The sequence below is a fragment of the Andrographis paniculata genome, unplaced genomic scaffold, assembly GCF_009805555.1.
Source record: "Andrographis paniculata isolate CXL003 unplaced genomic scaffold, ASM980555v1 Contig46END, whole genome shotgun sequence".
Lineage (NCBI taxonomy): Eukaryota > Viridiplantae > Streptophyta > Magnoliopsida > Lamiales > Acanthaceae > Andrographis > Andrographis paniculata.
This window is the reverse complement of record NW_026137580.1, coordinates 2,755,329-2,773,609: the sequence shown is the minus strand read 5'-3', so window position 1 is coordinate 2,773,609 and position 18,281 is coordinate 2,755,329. Positions and strand designations below refer to the sequence as shown.

The 18,281-nt window shown below is 32.5% G+C and overlaps 1 protein-coding gene across 1 annotated transcript; it reads right to left on the bottom strand.

The window, feature by feature from the left end:
• Positions 1 to 7,991: 7,991 nt before the first annotated feature.
• Positions 7,992 to 14,125, bottom strand: LOC127252412 (polyadenylate-binding protein 2-like). The gene is made up of 9 exons (XM_051276564.1): positions 13,485 to 14,125; positions 12,662 to 12,780; positions 11,895 to 12,551; positions 11,731 to 11,808; positions 11,561 to 11,650; positions 11,134 to 11,268; positions 10,271 to 10,450; positions 9,987 to 10,190; positions 7,992 to 8,456 (listed from the first exon to the last, which is right to left on the bottom strand). The coding sequence occupies exons 1-9, from the start codon at positions 13,720 to 13,722 to the stop codon at positions 8,220 to 8,222; spliced, it is 1,938 nt and encodes a 645-aa protein (XP_051132521.1). The 5' UTR covers positions 13,723 to 14,125; the 3' UTR covers positions 7,992 to 8,219.
• Positions 14,126 to 18,281: the final 4,156 nt, after the last annotated feature.

Sequence of the window (18,281 nt, the reverse complement as noted above, 5' to 3'; positions counted from 1 at the left end):
ATAATTATGGTACCATCCCAAAATTACTATATTATTTATTTCTTTTTATTATAGGTTTTCTTATAGCATATCTCCATATTTTTAGTTTCTTTATAATGTATTACCTTGTTTAGATATTTAATTGTTTAGATATTTCTATTATTATATGTTTCTTTCTTTATTGATTTAAGTGCCTTTATATAAGGCCATTATCATCGTAAAATTAGAGAGTCTTGAATAAAATTTATTTGTTATTCCCTCTCAATATTTGTCTAGTGTTAAGATAGGATTTACTCTCACATAGAAATTTCAAATAGGATCGTTGGAGTGATTCTATCGGTTCGTAACTTCAAATTCTTTGCAATGGAATTTAACATATTGGTTGTGTTTTAGACTTTTGGTTATGATTTCAAGTACGAGAATTATTCTCATGATTGGTTGTATGTTGGGTTAATTTATATTTTCTACACTATCTTAAATCGTGTTTTTGAAGTGATTCCATAGATTTGTGGCTTACCATCTTTTGTAGTGGAATTTAGTTTATTGTTTTTGTTTCTAACCTTTGATTTTGCTTTCAAGTTCTAAACTTATTCTCGTTGTTGGTTATCAGTCGGATTAATTCACATTCTCTACAATATCTTTTTTTCTACATTTTATTGAACTTGTGGGTAAGAAAAATATTTTGGGATTAATTTATGTATGGCCAGGCCGTACTATCTAGGATCAAAGCCTTGCTCTCAAGATTTCTATCAAATTAAGTCGCCTTAGTCGATTTTGTTAAAAAGTAAAAACATTTTGATATTTGTCAACCATCTTGTTTCTCTGCCATCTTTACTTTCTCACCTCTATTATTATTTTTCTTGTTATTATCTTTAGAAAACTGAGTCTTGTGAGATATAGAGTCGATAAATATCATGTTCGGGAGAACAAGAGTGCTTCCTAGAAGAGGGGAATAGCGTGGACGTCAAGCTCACAGAAGAGATTATAAAATTCAATGATCGCTTAACTGAGTAATCCAAGACAAAGATCACACGAACTGGGACTATAAGACCAAGACAATAAATAATTATGGAAGCATCCCAAAAATACAAAGATCACAATATATTTACTTTTATTATTTGATTACTAAAGTGATTAAGGCAAATTAGCATAGTGCTGATTTGATTCAATCATCGTATGCTTATAAAAAAAGTTAATATATGTTGATATAATATATTATATATATAACATATATTTTGATAACACATTTTATAATTATATGTAGCACGTGCTAATTCGGCTCAATCAGCCCATATTTATAAAGAAAGTAGTACAAATTTTTATAGCACATTATATAATTATATATAACATAATAGCACAATAAATATGTTATACAACACAATATATAACTCACACAACAAATATCAATCTATATACCATTGCACATTATAAAATTTCATGTAATACGATATATGTTAATTTAAGCACAATATATAATTCACGCCACATGTTTCTATATAACACAAAATATACTTTTTATTTAATGATAAAATGCTAATTGATTCAAATTAGTGTTCTAAATTGGTCATATACAAGTTGTCTTGCGATGAAATGCTTATTGTTTTATGTTAGTAGAGAAAATTGCAAAAAATATTCCACACGTATACCCCATTATAATTTTTGTCCTCTATTTATTTCGTTGGCAAAATATATCCTACATGTTTGCGAAAGTCGCTATTTATGATTTTTTTCCGCGCATGACTTTCACACCACGCGCAATCACACGCAGTCACGCGCGGCCAAATGATAGAAATAACGACTTTTGCAAATATGAAGGACATACTTTTCAAGCGAGATAGATACGGGACAAAAGTGATAATGGAGTATACGTGTGGGATAATTTTTATAATTTTCCCTATGTTAGTATGCTAACTTGATCAAATCAGCATGCTGATTTGACCCGGTCAGCACCCTAACTACCGCATTTCTTTTATTATAGGTTGTCTTATACTCCTCCGACATCTAAATCTATTTTCACTTTCCTTTTTTGGTTGTCATCCAAATTTATTTTCGTTTCTTTTTTTAGTAAAAAAGACCACTTTTCTACTCTTTCTTTACAAAAAAAAAGTAAAAATTTATATTTTTATATATTTTTCTTAAAACTCGTACCTGGTCAAATAACCACACAATTGGATAACGGAGAGAGTAATATATTTTCATATTTATAGTTTATTATTTGTTGCTTTGTTTAGATATTTCTTTGATTAGATATTTCTTTTTTTGTTACTTTAAGTGTCTCTATGAAAGGTCATTAATATCATTGTAATAAAATTAAAGTGAATCTTACATGAAATTTTTTTTGTTATTCTTTCTCAATATTTATCTATTATTTTTTAAAAAAAATCGAATAGCTTGCAAACCAAATTCAACCCGGCTTACTAATAATTTGATTCAACTCGACTCATTTATAAAGATAAACAAGTCGAACTCAAACTCAAAAATTATTATATTTATAAACAAGCCAACCTCAAACTTGACTCACAAGTAGCTCAACTGAACTCGTTAGTAATAATATATTAAAATTATCTTATATATTAATATAATATACAATTTTTTATATCAAAATTTATATTTATCAATAAAATTTGAATATTTTATTGTAATAAATTATGAATAAATATATATATTAAAAATATATATAATACACTCCCTCTATCCGTCAAATTTATTCTCACTTTGTTTTTAGTCCGTCCTCTAAATTGATCTCATTACTAATTTTGATAAAGTCAATAAATCAATATTTAATTATTATCGTCCATTCAATACTTATTTACAACAAATATCACTAACTTTATTACATTGTCTCTTTATTTATTTTAATTTCTAACTAAACTTCCATTTTTCAATAAAATATTAATTTTCTTAATCTTCATGCCGGACCCAAATGGGCTAATTTTAATGGAGTAAGGGAGTATATAATTCAAGCCGAACTCACATCAACCTTGAGCTTTACTAGCCGAACTCAAATCACCATTTTAACTCAAATTCTTAACATGTCAAACATGTATTATGAATAAAAATCAAACTCAAACAACAGATAGAGCTCGCACGGTTTTTTTAACATCTGTAACAAAGAGATCTAGGCTAGTCGTGGGTTTTTATTTTGGTTTAATTTTAATTCGGATTGGTGTTGTAAAGATATTTTGTGTAATGTTGTCTCTAAGTTTTAGATTTGAGATGGTTTGGGCTTTTTTTCATTTATGTTTGTAGTTTTTTTTTTAATTGGTCTTGTTTAATCATGGGCCGCTACGGATGGATCCTGCAAAGTAAAATGGTTGAATTTAGCTGATGTTGGGTTTCTCTTCAGGCACCTGTCTGGGCCACATAAAAGTCTTAGTGTGGAGGGCGGGGTCTTCCCTACACCCAGGAAAGGGATGAATGATGGAATTCAAGTCGAATACTTTCTGATTGAGATTCTTTTGAATTCCGATCTCTGTTCTAGCTGGAATGGAAAGCTTCCAAGGTCTATACTTGGTGATAGAGATTCTTTTGAATTCCGATCTCTGTTCTAGCTGGAATGGAAAGCTTCCAAGGTCTATACTTGGTGATAGAAAAAGACAGAAAAATCGATTCTCTTCGGCCAGTTTGTCAGGTACTGGGAAACTGGTCTGACAAACTAACTAATACAATAAAAGAAAAGACGGAAAGAAGAGGCTAGGAAAAATCCTACACTGTATCGATGGAACTGAGTCTTCGTCTCAAGCAAAAGCAAAAAAAGATTCAACTATTGCTAGAAACTTAAGAGGAAAGCGGCCAAAAAGCTTCGAGAAGCTATTCTATTAACCTTTCAGAGATAGATCTTAACTCAAGTTGGGCCCTTGTTCAACGATAAGAAGAATGCGAACAAGCAAAAGAAAATTTGTAGCATACTCCCTAAAAAGGGACAGGAGCTCCAAGTTTTGTGCTGCCGAATGAATACTTAGAAGTAGTAAGAAAATGTGCAATAATAGTATGAAAATTTTCAAATAGAGTGGAAACATGAGTTGGCCTTTCAAGTATCTATAGAATAAGCACTGTGAACTATCGCCTTCAAAAGGATAGTGTACTAACAGGACCCGGGCGTGTTTCTATATGATTTGTATATATATAGATTTGAAGTTAGCATATATATATATATATATTATGTTTCTTATTTGATCTTCTTTGTAATTATTGGATAGTGTATTTTCCTCGCATTATGGAATATTATTTTTTGAACAAACAGTCACTTTTAACTTGATTTGTACTCTGATATACAAACCACCACAACAACCGCAGTCAATCTAGAGGTGGAAAAATATACTGAAATATCGCATATATCATACAAAAAATATACTTAAAATACTAAATTTTTGGTATACCATAAATTTTGGTACAGTAATAATATGCACTTCCGATTTTTTCGGTATTTTAGTATATACCAGAAAAATCGAAATACCAAAATTAGTATTTTTTATTTTTTATATTTCATATTTTATATATGGTAATATATTCTTAATAATTCTAAATAGTAAAAAGAAATTGTAATGAATCATCACACAATTTACATGTCAATCCGCGGTCCACCACAAAAATATGAAAAAGGGCAAATTGGTACATTACATTTATAAATAAATAAAATAAAAAATAAAAATGCCCAAGTTATATCGAAAGCCCTAATTATCCATTCTACCTAAATACACAAACGAAAGCCGTTGTCCCGCTCGGCCACTCCATGCCTCCACCTGTTCAGCCGACGCCGCCGTTCTCCATCGCCGTTCCAGCCGTGCCGTTCATCACCCACTAAACGGTTCACGACACTCAGATACCGTTATTCCAACCACCTCGATCTACTTTTTCATTGGACAATTTCTAGTGAGACTTTTTTTTTTCTTTGTAGCTTACTATTTGTTTTCGAGCTTATTATGTAATATTTTGAATGAAATTTTTAAGTTGAATGTAATATTTTGTTAGAACAATTTTTTTATGAATATTTCTAAAATAAAGTTAACAACACAAGTAAATAAATGTATTTTTTGAGAAAGTTCTATGATAACGAGGGTAATCCAAACTCATGTATTGTATTCATTTAAAAAATAAAAGAATTAAATGCACTTTTCTTTATTTTTCTGGATATTTATGTATAAATTATACTATTTATAATTTGTGTTAGCAATTTCACTGTGCAAGAAGAACTTGAGTTGGTATTATTCAAAAATATATATATATATAAGTAGTATTTGCAAGCTTTTAATTCAGGTAAAGTTCGATATACAAAATAGTTCATTGAATTTTTTACTTTATACAATGTGATATTTTAAAAAAAAAAAAAAAAAAAAAATTACTTTTTTTAAAAATAATTTCAAATTTACAAATGATATAAGAATCTTCTCATTCATTGCCTATTCCATCTGAAACACCAACGACAATGGACATTGAAACAGATGATGATTCTACAAGTCGAAAACGACCATGAGTGGGTGCAACACAAAAGCCTCCCCAACATCTGAAACAGAGAAGTCCATATTGGAAGGATTGCGGTAGAGTGTGAAAAAAGTTGAAAAATGAGACTGTTCAATAGTTGGCGGTGTGCAAGTACTGTAAAGTGAAATGTAGAAGTACTAGTAAACTTAAAAATCATTTGGAGAAGAGGTGTAAGTCAAGTCCACTATACAAATAGGGTAGAGTAGGAAAAAGGTCAAACTACATTAACAACTGAGAGATGAGACCAATAAGCTCTCTGATTTCACGTACCTTTAATCAAAAGCAGTGTGAACTGAAGCTTACAGAATTTGTGATTGCTGATGAAATATCTTTTCAAATTGTTGAGGGAAAATGATTTCAAGGTTTTGTGAAAGAACTTCAACTGAAGTTTAGGATACATGATAGAGAAAAAAAGAAAAAAAAAAATTGCTAGTATGATTTATGAATTATTCTTAAGAAAACCAAGATAAAAAAATGTGGTTGGTGGCCAGAGGGTAAATATTACGACTAATACTTGGACATCTATCCAAAATATCAACTATATAATGAGTCATAACAGACCACTTTTTAGATAGTGATTGAAAGTTACATAAAAGAATAATTAACTTCACAAAAATTACTAGTCATGCGGGTGAAGAAATTGGCAAGGCAGTTGAGATTTATCTACAAAAGTGAGGAATAGATAAAGTATTTTCAATTGTTGTTGATAACATTTCTTCAAATGATACTGCAATTGATTATTCGAAGAAAATGATGAAAAGTGAAGATACTTTATTGTTTGAAAAAAATATTTGTATTTAAGGTGTGCATTTCCTTAACTTAATTGTTAAGATGGTTTGAAATAGTTAAATGATGGTATAAAAGCCATAAGGAATGCAATTGTTCTCATTCATTCTTCTTCCTCCAAGTTACAAAATGTTTGATGTTGCTTTCACATATAGAAGAGTGTTTGAAATGATTGATGAAGAATGATATCTTTTTATAAATTATTTTCATGAAAATGACGATAAGGATAAAGAAATGATAAGGCCTCTAAGTTATGAAGATTGGGAGAATGCAAAAGCATTTGTTCATTTTTTAAAAAAGTTCTATGATGCCACTTTAGAGTTAAGTGTATCAAAGACTCTTACATCTCAATTGATTTATCAAGAAATTATTACATTACAACTTGAGATTGAAAAAAAAAGGTCAATGATTTTTCGGACTTGACATTTCAAAAGGTAGCAAGTTCGAGGAAGTTGAAGTTTACCAAGTATTTGGAGAATTAGAAAAATATAAATCCTTTGATTTTAATAGTGAATGTTTTGGATTCGAGAAAACAAGCTTCAAATCATCAAAGTTGGCATAAAAAAATTGGGAGGCACTAGTAGTGAGATTTAAGAAGTTCTGATCATGTTAAAAGAAATTTGATAAGTTTGTTGTTGGAATGCAAATGAGTAAATGATATTATGCAAATTGAGAAGCAAAATATCGGTAATTTTGATGAGCGAGATGAAATTAGTAAGTTTGGTGGTGGCCTTTGTGACGAATTGTTCAATGAGGCGGATGAACAAAATGAAGTTGAACAATTGCAAATATCTAATAAAAAAAAAAATTAATCTTGTTCTTTTTTGAAATTGCGGAAAGGAAATTAAATAAGGTATTCGATTCTTTCACTTATTGTCAAAGATATATTTGCAAAACCAAGTTCAATCTTTGCTATTGAGTTGACTTTTAGTTTGGACAAAAAAGGTTGCTGATTCATTTAGAAATAGTCTCGGTCCGAAAATGATGGAGGCGTTGTTTAGAACAGAGGAATTCAACATTTATAAGGACCCAAATAAAGACGAAATTAGTTAATACAAGAGATTGAAAAAATTGACAATGGTAAGTTATTATTAAGTATAAATTTACAATAATTTATTTTTATTTTTCTGCTAATTTAGTTTAAATTATTAATAATTGATACATTTATACTTTTCAGTTTCAATGTTGTTGAAAACCACTAGAGATCTTTCACCCAACATCTACTAATTTGTCTTATGTTAACTTTGAAGTAAAATTATTAGAAAAAAATATATAGATCTTAGATACAAAATTTAATATACAATCTACATAAATAAAATTTTCTTAGTTTACTTCAAAAATGGTTTACGTGCATATTTTAAATGTCCGATATCAAATTTAAATTTCGATACTTCGGTATAATAAGATATATATCAATATCGTTTAAATTTCAATATTTCAATATAAATCGATCTCATTTAAATTTTAATATTTCAATATAAATCGATATATACCGATAACGTAAAAATAATTCAACATACCTAATAATCGCTACGCTACAGTATAAAATATAAATCATACCGAATTTTAGGTATTCTGATTTCTCGGTTCAGGAACAATATAATAAACTACCACATACAAAATTTCAATACAGTATGTCATACCAAACCAGCCCTAAGCCAATCATCATCATTAATACCACAGCCAAGAATAATAGCAACAACAATAATAACGCAACCAGCAGCCTAAAACCATAAAGCCAATGCTCAAGCAAATGAGTCCAACAGCCTAAAACCATAAAGCCAATGCTCAAGCAAATGAGTCCAACACAAACACAAATTCAAATCTGCCACAATGTCAATGTCAGTATCCAAACCAAAGTCACAGCATACCACACACAAACCAGAGTAGTAATAAAGTTCAGTCACAAATCAGTATTATATAGTAAGCAGTATTATCCCTCTTTCCTTGAACATACATGACCTCAAAAACCATCACTCGTTCAACGACAGCGAAGCCATTTGCTCGGCTGGGCTGCCACCCTGCTGCTGCTGCTGGGACACATTCCTCAGGACTTCCATGGCCTCTGCAACCTTGGCTTTAAGAGCCTCAGGCGACTCCAACAAGTGTAGAACTTCTGTCTGATCCATTTCCAGAAGCATGCCCGTCACCTTAGCCGCAGTCTCTGGCTCCAGTTGTTCCACCAGCGGGTACAAGTTTTCACCCAACATCTGAATCATAAAAACAGTTAATCACCACCTACATCCACTACACATACACCTTCGATCTAACTGCAATATATCACCTAAAACACATTTTCAACTAGTCCTATAGCATCACCTTAAATTGATTCCATATATTTACATTAGGATTTAGGTTTCCACTTATATTGGCAAAGAACTGTGTCTCAACTTAATCACAGAAATACACTAAATTTCTTACATCAAGAAAGCTCTTTTAATTGTGTTTGTTTGAGGGTTTGGCTTTTTTGTTTGGATTTTTTAGTAAAATTTTCAATTTTTAAATAATTGTTTAATGTGATGTTTTAAGTACAAAACTAATTTTTAGTATAATATAAAATATGAAAAATAATCATTTGATTTAATATTTTGAGGAAAAATCAAATGAATACTGAAAAATCTTTTAAAAAATCCACAAAGAATACAAACTTTTTTCAAAATAATCCTATGGATAACATTTACTAACTTGCACAAGATAGCTTCTACATTTGTAAACAAGTGCTTCCAGATGAGAAAATGAAGGTGTTTCCAGAATAGCCAAAGCAATTCTTAAAAACTAATGAATGAACAAGTATCTAGAACAAAAATAGAATATCTCTATATATGAGGTTCCTACCCTGAGATTTCGAAGCAGGAAAGATACGGCCTCTACCCCTATTTTTGCCCCCATTCTCAATCCATGTTTATAGCATACTTATAATAAATTATGAAGTCTAAAGAAATAGTTAATGAAAAAGGAAATAATTTATTAATGAATATTTTAATTGCAATTGGTGATTCAGAGTATGTTTAGACCGTGTTTGGATTGACTTGCAACTTGATTTTATGTTTGGATGAAGTATTACAAGAGAGCCTTTTAGAAACTATATATATTTGATGTAATAAAATTGAAAATACATTTATGTCAATTTACCAAAAAATTTATGCAATTAAACACAATTCACAACTAATGCCTCTTCTTTAGTTTGAAACCTTATAAATTATATTCAAAAATATTAAATTATATAATATAATAAAAAAAATTCATGCCCTTTTGAATTTGTACTCAATTATATATTCAGTTTTAATATAATATATATATATATTAATAGTTAAAATGATATTTTCTATAATTTATTATTATTATTTAGTTAAAATGATATTTTCTATAATTTATTATTATTATTTTTACTGTTGTTAATATTACTACTACAAACCGAATAGGGTCAGGTAACAGCCGAAACCCAATGCCACCCTAGGTACTTATGTTAAACATTTTTTAAGCCCCAAAAGCTGCTTTTGCTTTCGGTAAATAATAAATCCAAAATTGTATAAATGCTTTCTTCAAAAGAAAAGTCCAAAAACAGATTCAAAAACCCAATCTATATTTTGATTTGGAATGAGAGAGGATGAGGCAATTTAAAAGAAAAAGAGAGACAGGAACAAAAATTTTGCCCAAATTTAACACTTGGACAAAACCTGTCCCTTGCCCAACCCTGATGCAGCAGATGAATCTTAGAAACTAGGTGAATTGATACTCACAGTCCTCTGTTCATTGGGAGAAGCATTTGCAAGAGCAGAGGCCAAAGCACCAATTGGAATTGGCTGAGACATTCCGGAATCACGCATTGGCATGCCACCCACATCATATGGAACAGAGAGCATTCCCCCTGCCATACCTTGCAAGGGAACATCAGGCATACCACGTCCAGGAGGGTAGCGATAACCGCGTCCCCTTGGAACCATCTGCAAACATAAGAAATTAATAAGCTGTACTGCGAAGAGTTTAACAGGAAAATGGACTACAAACAGAATACGCCGCAAACCTGTTGTTGAACTACAGGAACTGATTGTGGGCCCTGCTGCATTGGAGCAGAATTAGCCCTCCTTCCACCGGGACGGGGGCCTTGCTGCCCTTGTTGAACCATTGGCACAAACATGTTTGGCATCAGAGGACCGGTAGGCCTCATACCAGGTACAAGCTGCTGTTGATAACCATATCCAGCCTAAAGAAAAATTGTATTAAAAAAGAAAAAGGTAAAAGACCCATCACAAATATCCATTAGTCATGGAAAAATATCTTGATCACAATTAAAACCATCCAAGTCTCAATTACAGCATTCACTTACATAATTTCAAGGCAAGAATCAAATTACAATTCACTCAAATTAACAGGTTATAAAAATGAGAACTATAGAAAGTGGAAGTCCAGTACCTATTTAGCAATGACAACTCATTTTCACAGATTTAGATGTCTGACAATGGTTACCATGTGCACTTAGAATAATTAAAATTGAAAAGTTTACTCAGGTCTACAATATAGTGAAGGCATTTCGTGCTTGTTCTCTGAAAATTGTGAAGTGTATCACCTAGAAAACAGCAGATATGGTCCAAAATGTGACAGATGATGGGGGTTTGTGTTTTCAAAAGTCTCCAAAAAAGACCATATAATTCTCACTTAAAAATTCAGATATCCTACATGGTTATAATTCCTTGTGTCAAAACCCACTGCCTCTCCATAACTTGCTCATCTCAATGAACAATAATTATATAGCATACCACATAGTATCACTTTATTCAGCTCATAATAACATAGCATAAAAGCATATCTTCCTCCAGAGTAGAATCTTAATTTTGAAATCCAACTTGTTATTTTAACAGTAAAAGAAGCAGTTGAAAGATAGCATACTTGGGGAGGAATAATAGCAGGAGGTTGCCCATAGAATATTTGCTGCCCAAGACCCGGACCACCATGTGCATACATCGGCATACGAGGTGCAACAGTCGGTGCCATTGTCATTGGCCTCATCTGAGCAAATTGAGCCTGAATGGTGTTATAGAGTAATCTAAATCATTAGGGTTCAACCCAAACAAAACACCGAATTACAATAGATTTTGTGATCAGAAGTTCAGACACACAAAACACAACTAAAAGTAAGACCAATTCACAAAGAGGGAAAACAGAAGGCATTAAATGAACTATCATAATCCCCCTCAGAAACTTCAGTTTGGGAGCTCAGCATTTTTAATAACAGTTATAAGGGGGTGTCAAGTAAATAAATTGTGGGTGTGAGAAAAAAATAATAATAAATGAAAATAAGTCTATCTTCAGATACCTGTAGACGAGCTCTTCTATCTTCTTTCCTTTGAGCAAGTGCAACATAAAGAGGCTTGCTGGCAATCATTTTACCATTCATTTCAGAGAGCTGCAAACCAAATACTTACACATTACCGAAACCAGGAAAACTGCAAAATAAATAGGAAGAATGTATAAAAAATCACTCACAGCTCTAGCTGCTTCATCAGATGATGAGAATGCAACAAATCCAGACCCTCGGCTAATTCCCTTTTGATCACGCATGACCTGTATAAGTATTATAGCCAAAAAGTTACACTAAAGCCTTTCAGGTCACGAATGTAAGCAACAATGGAGAGATATAATCCACCAACCTTGCACGATGTTATTGTACCAAATGGAGAAAAAAAATCCTTAAGCATATCATCACTGATGCTATCATCAAGATTTTTGACATACAGGTTAGACCCTTGAGATTTGTCAACTGCTTCCTTAACACTCTGTTCAAAACGGTTCTTCAACTCCATCTCCCGCTCAGATTTCTTTTGAGCTCTCCCGACATACCATTCTTTGTTATCAAACTTCTTGCCATTGAGGGACTCAACAGCTCTCGCAGCATCCTCTGGATTTTCAAAGTTGACAAATCCAAAGCATTTTGATGTTCCATCTTCATTTCTCATCACCACAACACTGGTGATTGATCCAAACTCACCAAACATACTCTGAAGGTCTTCTTCAGTGGTTGATTCAGACAAATTCTTCACAAAAACATTGGTAAACTTTGTCTTGTCTACAGACATATCCCGTTCCTGCTTGCGAACAAAAGGTCCCACATAGACTTGCTTTCCATTCAGTAGCATCCCATTGAGCTTCTCAATAGCTTTCTGTGCAGATTCCTCAGTAGTATATTGCACAAAACCATAGCCCAAGGACTGACCAGAAGAATTAGTTGCTACTTTGCATGAGAGGATGCTACCAAAGGACGAAAATGTCTCGTGCAGAGCTTTGTGGTCAATGTCCTTATCCAAATTCTATACATAAACAAAAATATCTCATGTAACGATGATACACATATGATGAAATTGAGAGCCATGATATATGCATCCCTACTGAAAATTGAGAAGTGTATAAGAGACGGCACCTTAATAAAGATATTTCCAGTGCCACTTCTGCGAATGCTGGGATCTCTATGCGAATACATAATCCTAATGGGCTTTCCATTGAGAGGGGTAAAGTTCAATTCTGCCAATGCTCTCTCAGCTACAACACAGAGACAAACAGTTATATGTGATACTATTGGACATATAGCTTGTATTTACTCATATTCAAAGGTAGCCAATCTCAATTCATGTATGCATAAAACCAATGAATTCAGAAGACGGAAACTATAAAGTTCACAAGACATGCAACAAAATATGGATGAACTTGTATTGACAACCAAGCTAAACAAAATAAAAAAATAAAAAAATTAGGATTCTAGAACATGGAAAACTGCATTATCATATAAACTTCATCTGAATCTTTTAATCACCAAAATACTGAAGATGGCAAACAATGGGCATCTGATAGAGCACTCAGCCCTTTGTCATACAACAGTTTGGAAACAAAGGATGAGAGCCATTATATGTTTCTCCAAGTGCCAAGAATAAAATGTTCCAGATCAATTTCGTGTAACAGCGTCTCCTATATATAGATAGATAGATAATTTTACCAAGCTCAAAAGTTGCCAAATATGAAGCTACAAACCCGTGGTCAGTGGCTATATATCAAACACAATTAGCTTCACAAATACTCCCGGGAAAACGCACTGCTTAGTATTTTTCATATATATACAAACAAAGTGACTGGGTAGGCACGATTGTTCAATCAACCAAGTTAGGATACCGAATCAATCTTCCATTCGTGGTTATAGAAGAAGAAAAAAGAACCTAATCACTGAAAACAGAAATTAAGCTAAGTCATACCATCTTGAGGGTTGCCGTAGTTGACGTAGCCATATCCAAGCGAGCGCCGGGTAGTCAAATCCCTACAAACCCTGACAGACACCACTTCCCCCATCTGGCTGAAAAGATCGTACAGTTGCGAATCGGTGACGTTTCCGTCCAGATCGCCCACGTAGAGCGAGGTCACGAAAGGGGCGCCACCAGAAGAGGCCGCGTTCACCACCTGAACCTGAGGCTGCATCTGAACCTGGGCTGCCATCGGTAATCAGAGAAACCAAAACCCTAAATCGATGGACGGATTTTTTTCCTTTTCAATAGTTTTCTGATTTTTTTGACTTTTTCCCGATAACTTCCCTCTCCTCTTTTTTATTATCGGAATCAAAGGGCAACTCAACAAATTCACCTCGATTGCTCGACCAAAAACGAGATTGAAACGAGATAAAATAGTTTGGGATTTTTTTTTCGGCGATTTTTTCAGATTTTTTTGCTTTTTTAAAGATTTTTAAGAACGAGAGGAGAGGGAAGGATTCATAAGTCGGAGATCCGACGGAATAGAGGAAGATTCACCGCCAGGACGACGGGCGGCGACGCCGGAAAATGGCGGAGAAGAAAGGGAGAAAAAATTGAGGACGGCAGATAACTGCTCGCTGCAGAAACCCGTGTGCCTTGCGGCAGCGCGATTTATATTGAGCAAGAGATGGATGGAATACGTGTTCCCATGTAAACCCTAGGATAAACCGTCCCACGAGATATGCTCCGTTGGATTAGTCGCGGTGGGCCCCTTCCTCGATTGTGCAGGAAGCAGTAACGTGTTCGACGTTCCTTGCGTAGTAATAGAAATAAGAATATTTTTAATTGTATTTTAAAATGAATTTCAAATAAAATTTTAATTTTAATTTTTTTAAACAATATTTTGTAAAATAAAATAATATATTTTATTATTTTAATATTTTTTAAAATAATATTTTGATATAAAATTTTGTAAAATAAAATAATATATTTATTATATGTATAATTGAATATTGTTAATTTTTACTTAAAACTGTAAAAAAAATAAATTCATTTTAGTTTTTGTCATTTCAAAAATAATTACTCCATTAAAATAGTCTTATAAAAAAAATAAAAATAAATAAATAAAATAAAAAAAGATAAATTTGTTATACATGGATGATTTTAAATTTAATGTACAATCAAATTTTGCCTATAAATAGGCTTGTGCCGTAGATTGTCTTTAATTCAATGAAAACACAAAACTCATTGTGTTTGTTGGGAGTTTGAATTTTGAATTAAGAATTTTAATAATAAAAATTTTGAATTTGAATAATTGTATAATATAATATAAATAAGTATTGATGTGATGTTTTAAAAATAAAATTAATTTTTAATATAATATAAAAAATAAAAAATATATATTTTATTTGATATTTTTTGAAAAAATAAAATAAAATGTATAGTAAATTGGAAATCCAATCCCCAAAAAAACACACCATAATTACACTACAATTTTTTCTGTCTCTCTCCCTCTTCAACATTACAAGCATATATACATACCTATATTTATTAATGTAATCATTACATTTATATATATTATCTTATGTATATACCATACACGCATCCATACTACATATATATATATACTTAATACTTACCAATATATAATTTATTATATAACATGTTTTATTATATAACATGTTATTAGAACGAAGGTTCTTGCCTATTTTATTTATGGTAAGTTTTATTTCTATATTGTCTATATTATATATTTTCTACCGGCAATAATTTCTTAACTTGGTCTCTGAATGTAGAAATGCATGTGGTCTCTATGAGCCTTGTTCATACAATTATCAATGAAAATACGGCTGCAAGTCAAGATTGGGCTAAGGTTATTATTTTCATCCGTCATCATTTTAACATTCCTCTACAGTTTGAATATTTGACGGTGAAAGATCCACCAGATTTGTGAAATGAATTAAGGGAGAGATTTAGGCACTTGAAATATATCACTCTCCCAAAAGCCCGACATGATTGGCTAAATCTGCGATTGTAGGATTTTAAATATGTTACAGAGTACAACTCTGTTATCCATCAGATTACATCTTAGTTAAAACTCTGCGGAGAAAATGTTACTGAGAATGATAAATTGGAAAAGACTCTCTATACCTTCCATGTTTCTAATGTTATGTTACAACAACAGTATCGTGAGAAAAACTTTCAAAGGTACTCACAGATCATAGTATGTTTTTTATTAGTTGAGCAAAATAATGAGTTATTGATGAAAAATCATCAGTCCCGGCCCACTGGTTCCAATTCGTTTCCTGAAGCAAATGTGACATTTTCTGAACGAGGCTGAGGACGTGGTAGAGGCCGTAGATGTGGTCGCGGTCGTGAGAGTCAACGCGGTCGATATACCCCTTACAATCGCTGTAGTTTTGATATTAACAAGATGCAGAGTAAACCTCAATATGGAGATATAGCCGAAAAGGCTAAACAGGGAAAGAGGCAAATTGACATTTGTAATCGGTGTGGCATTGAAGACCATTGGGTCAATACCTGCAGAACAACCAAACAGCTAGCCGATCTTTATCAAGCCTCACTACAAAAAAAAAGGGAAAGAGGTCGAGACTAATCACATTGATAACGATGACGACCATGATGATGATCTTCTGGATTACGACACAACGCATATTGATATAGCGGATTTTGTCGTAGATCCAGCAAACCCCCAGTGATAGACATATTATGTCATTTTATATTTTGTAATATTTAAATTATCGCATATTACCTTTTTGTAATCCATTTTGTAATACTTATATCTGCCTTTATTAATACTGTGTTTATTTATATTTGAAGGTTAAATGGATGCCAATAAAAATGATGCAAATATGTGTTTCATAGACAGTGCAACGACACATACTATATTGAAGCACGAAAAATATTTCTCCCATTTGAAAAGGGAAAAGATTAATGTCAATACAATAAGTGGCAGTGCAAAGTTAATTGAAGGCTCTGGAGAAACCATTATATTTCTCCCCGCGGGGACAAAAATTGTGATTATGCACTGTTGGCCATTAAAGCTCGAAAAAATTTACTAAAACTTTCATGACATTCGAAAAAATGGTTATCACATTGAAACTATGAGTGATACCGATGGTGAATTTTTATTGATCACCAATATCATTGATAAAAGAAAATGCATAATTGAGATATTACCCTCACTCTCTACTGGCTTATATTATACCAGATTAGGTGTTATTGAAACACACCTCATGGTAGATCAAAAGATTACCGATTTTCAAATATGGCATGATCGTCTTAGACATTCTGGCAGTATAATGATGAGGCGCATGGCCATTCATTAAAATGTCAAAAAATGTTAAACTCAAATGAGTTAATCTGTGTTGCCTGCACTCAGAGAAAATTGATAACCAAATCATCGCCAACTAAAGTAGGTATTGAATCACCTACATTTTGGGAAAGAATACACGGGGATATATGTGGACCAATTGACCCACCGTGTGGGTCATTTAAATATTTTATGGTGTTTATTGATGCATCTAACAGATGGTCACATGTCTGTTTATTATCTATTCGCAATATGACATTTGCAAAATTGCTTGCCCAAATAATTAAGTTACGGGCACAATTCCCCGATAATCCCATTAAGACTATATGTCTGGATAATGCTGGTGAATATACATCGAATGTATTTGATGATCATTGTATGTCGATTGAAATTAATGTAGAGAACCCAGTTGCTCATGTTCATGCACAAAATGGACTGACAGAATCACTTATTAAAATATTGCAAATGATTTCTTGACCATTACTGATGAGGTCTTTGTTGCCTGTTTCAGCTTGGGGGCATACAATCTTACATGCAGGAACACTTATAAGAATGAGTCCGACAAGCTATCATGGCTACTCCCCTATGCAGTTAGTATTTGGTTACGAAGCAAATATATCTCATCTACGTATTTTTTGTTGTGCTATTTATGTTCCTATTCCACCCCCAAACGTACAAAAATGGGTCATCAACGTAGATTGGGCATTTATGTTGGATATGAATTGCCGTCAATTATAAAATATCTTGAACCTATGACGGGTGATTTATTCACTGCAAGATTTGCAGATTGTCATTTTGAAGAATCATATTTTTCGACATTTGAAAGAGATAGAAATGAACCGAAAAGGGATATTAATTGGAAAATTCCATTGAATTTTTGTGATCTTCGTACAAAACAGTGTAAACTAGAAGTTCAACGCATTATACATTTGTAAAATATTACAAATCAGTTATCGGATGCATTTAATGACTCGAGTAAAGTCACTCGATCATATATTCAAACTGCTAATACTCCGGTTAAAATAATTGTCCCTGATGGACAAATTAGAAGTGCTAATGAATCAGCGACACGCTTGAAGCGTGGTAGACCACTTGGTTCCAAAGACAAACATCCTCGAAAGAAAAGATGAATTAATGATGATAATAATGAAAATATCATAAATGACATTGATAAACCTCAATCCAATGACGAAGTCAACCCTGAAATAATTGCTCCAGAAGAGCACGATCTTGAAGAACATGATGAGATTATTGAAAACTCAATTAACTATGTTACTTCAAGAAAATATTGGAACCGTAAAGAGACAATTATCGATAATGCCTTCGCATACAGTTAGCACTTGATATAATGGAAGAAAATGAGGATCCAGAACCAAAATCGGTTCATGAATGTAGGCAAAGAAATGACTGGCCAAAATCGGTTCAGCGCCTCAGCTATCTGGCCGACCTGCATTTCTAGAATTTTGATCGAAGCA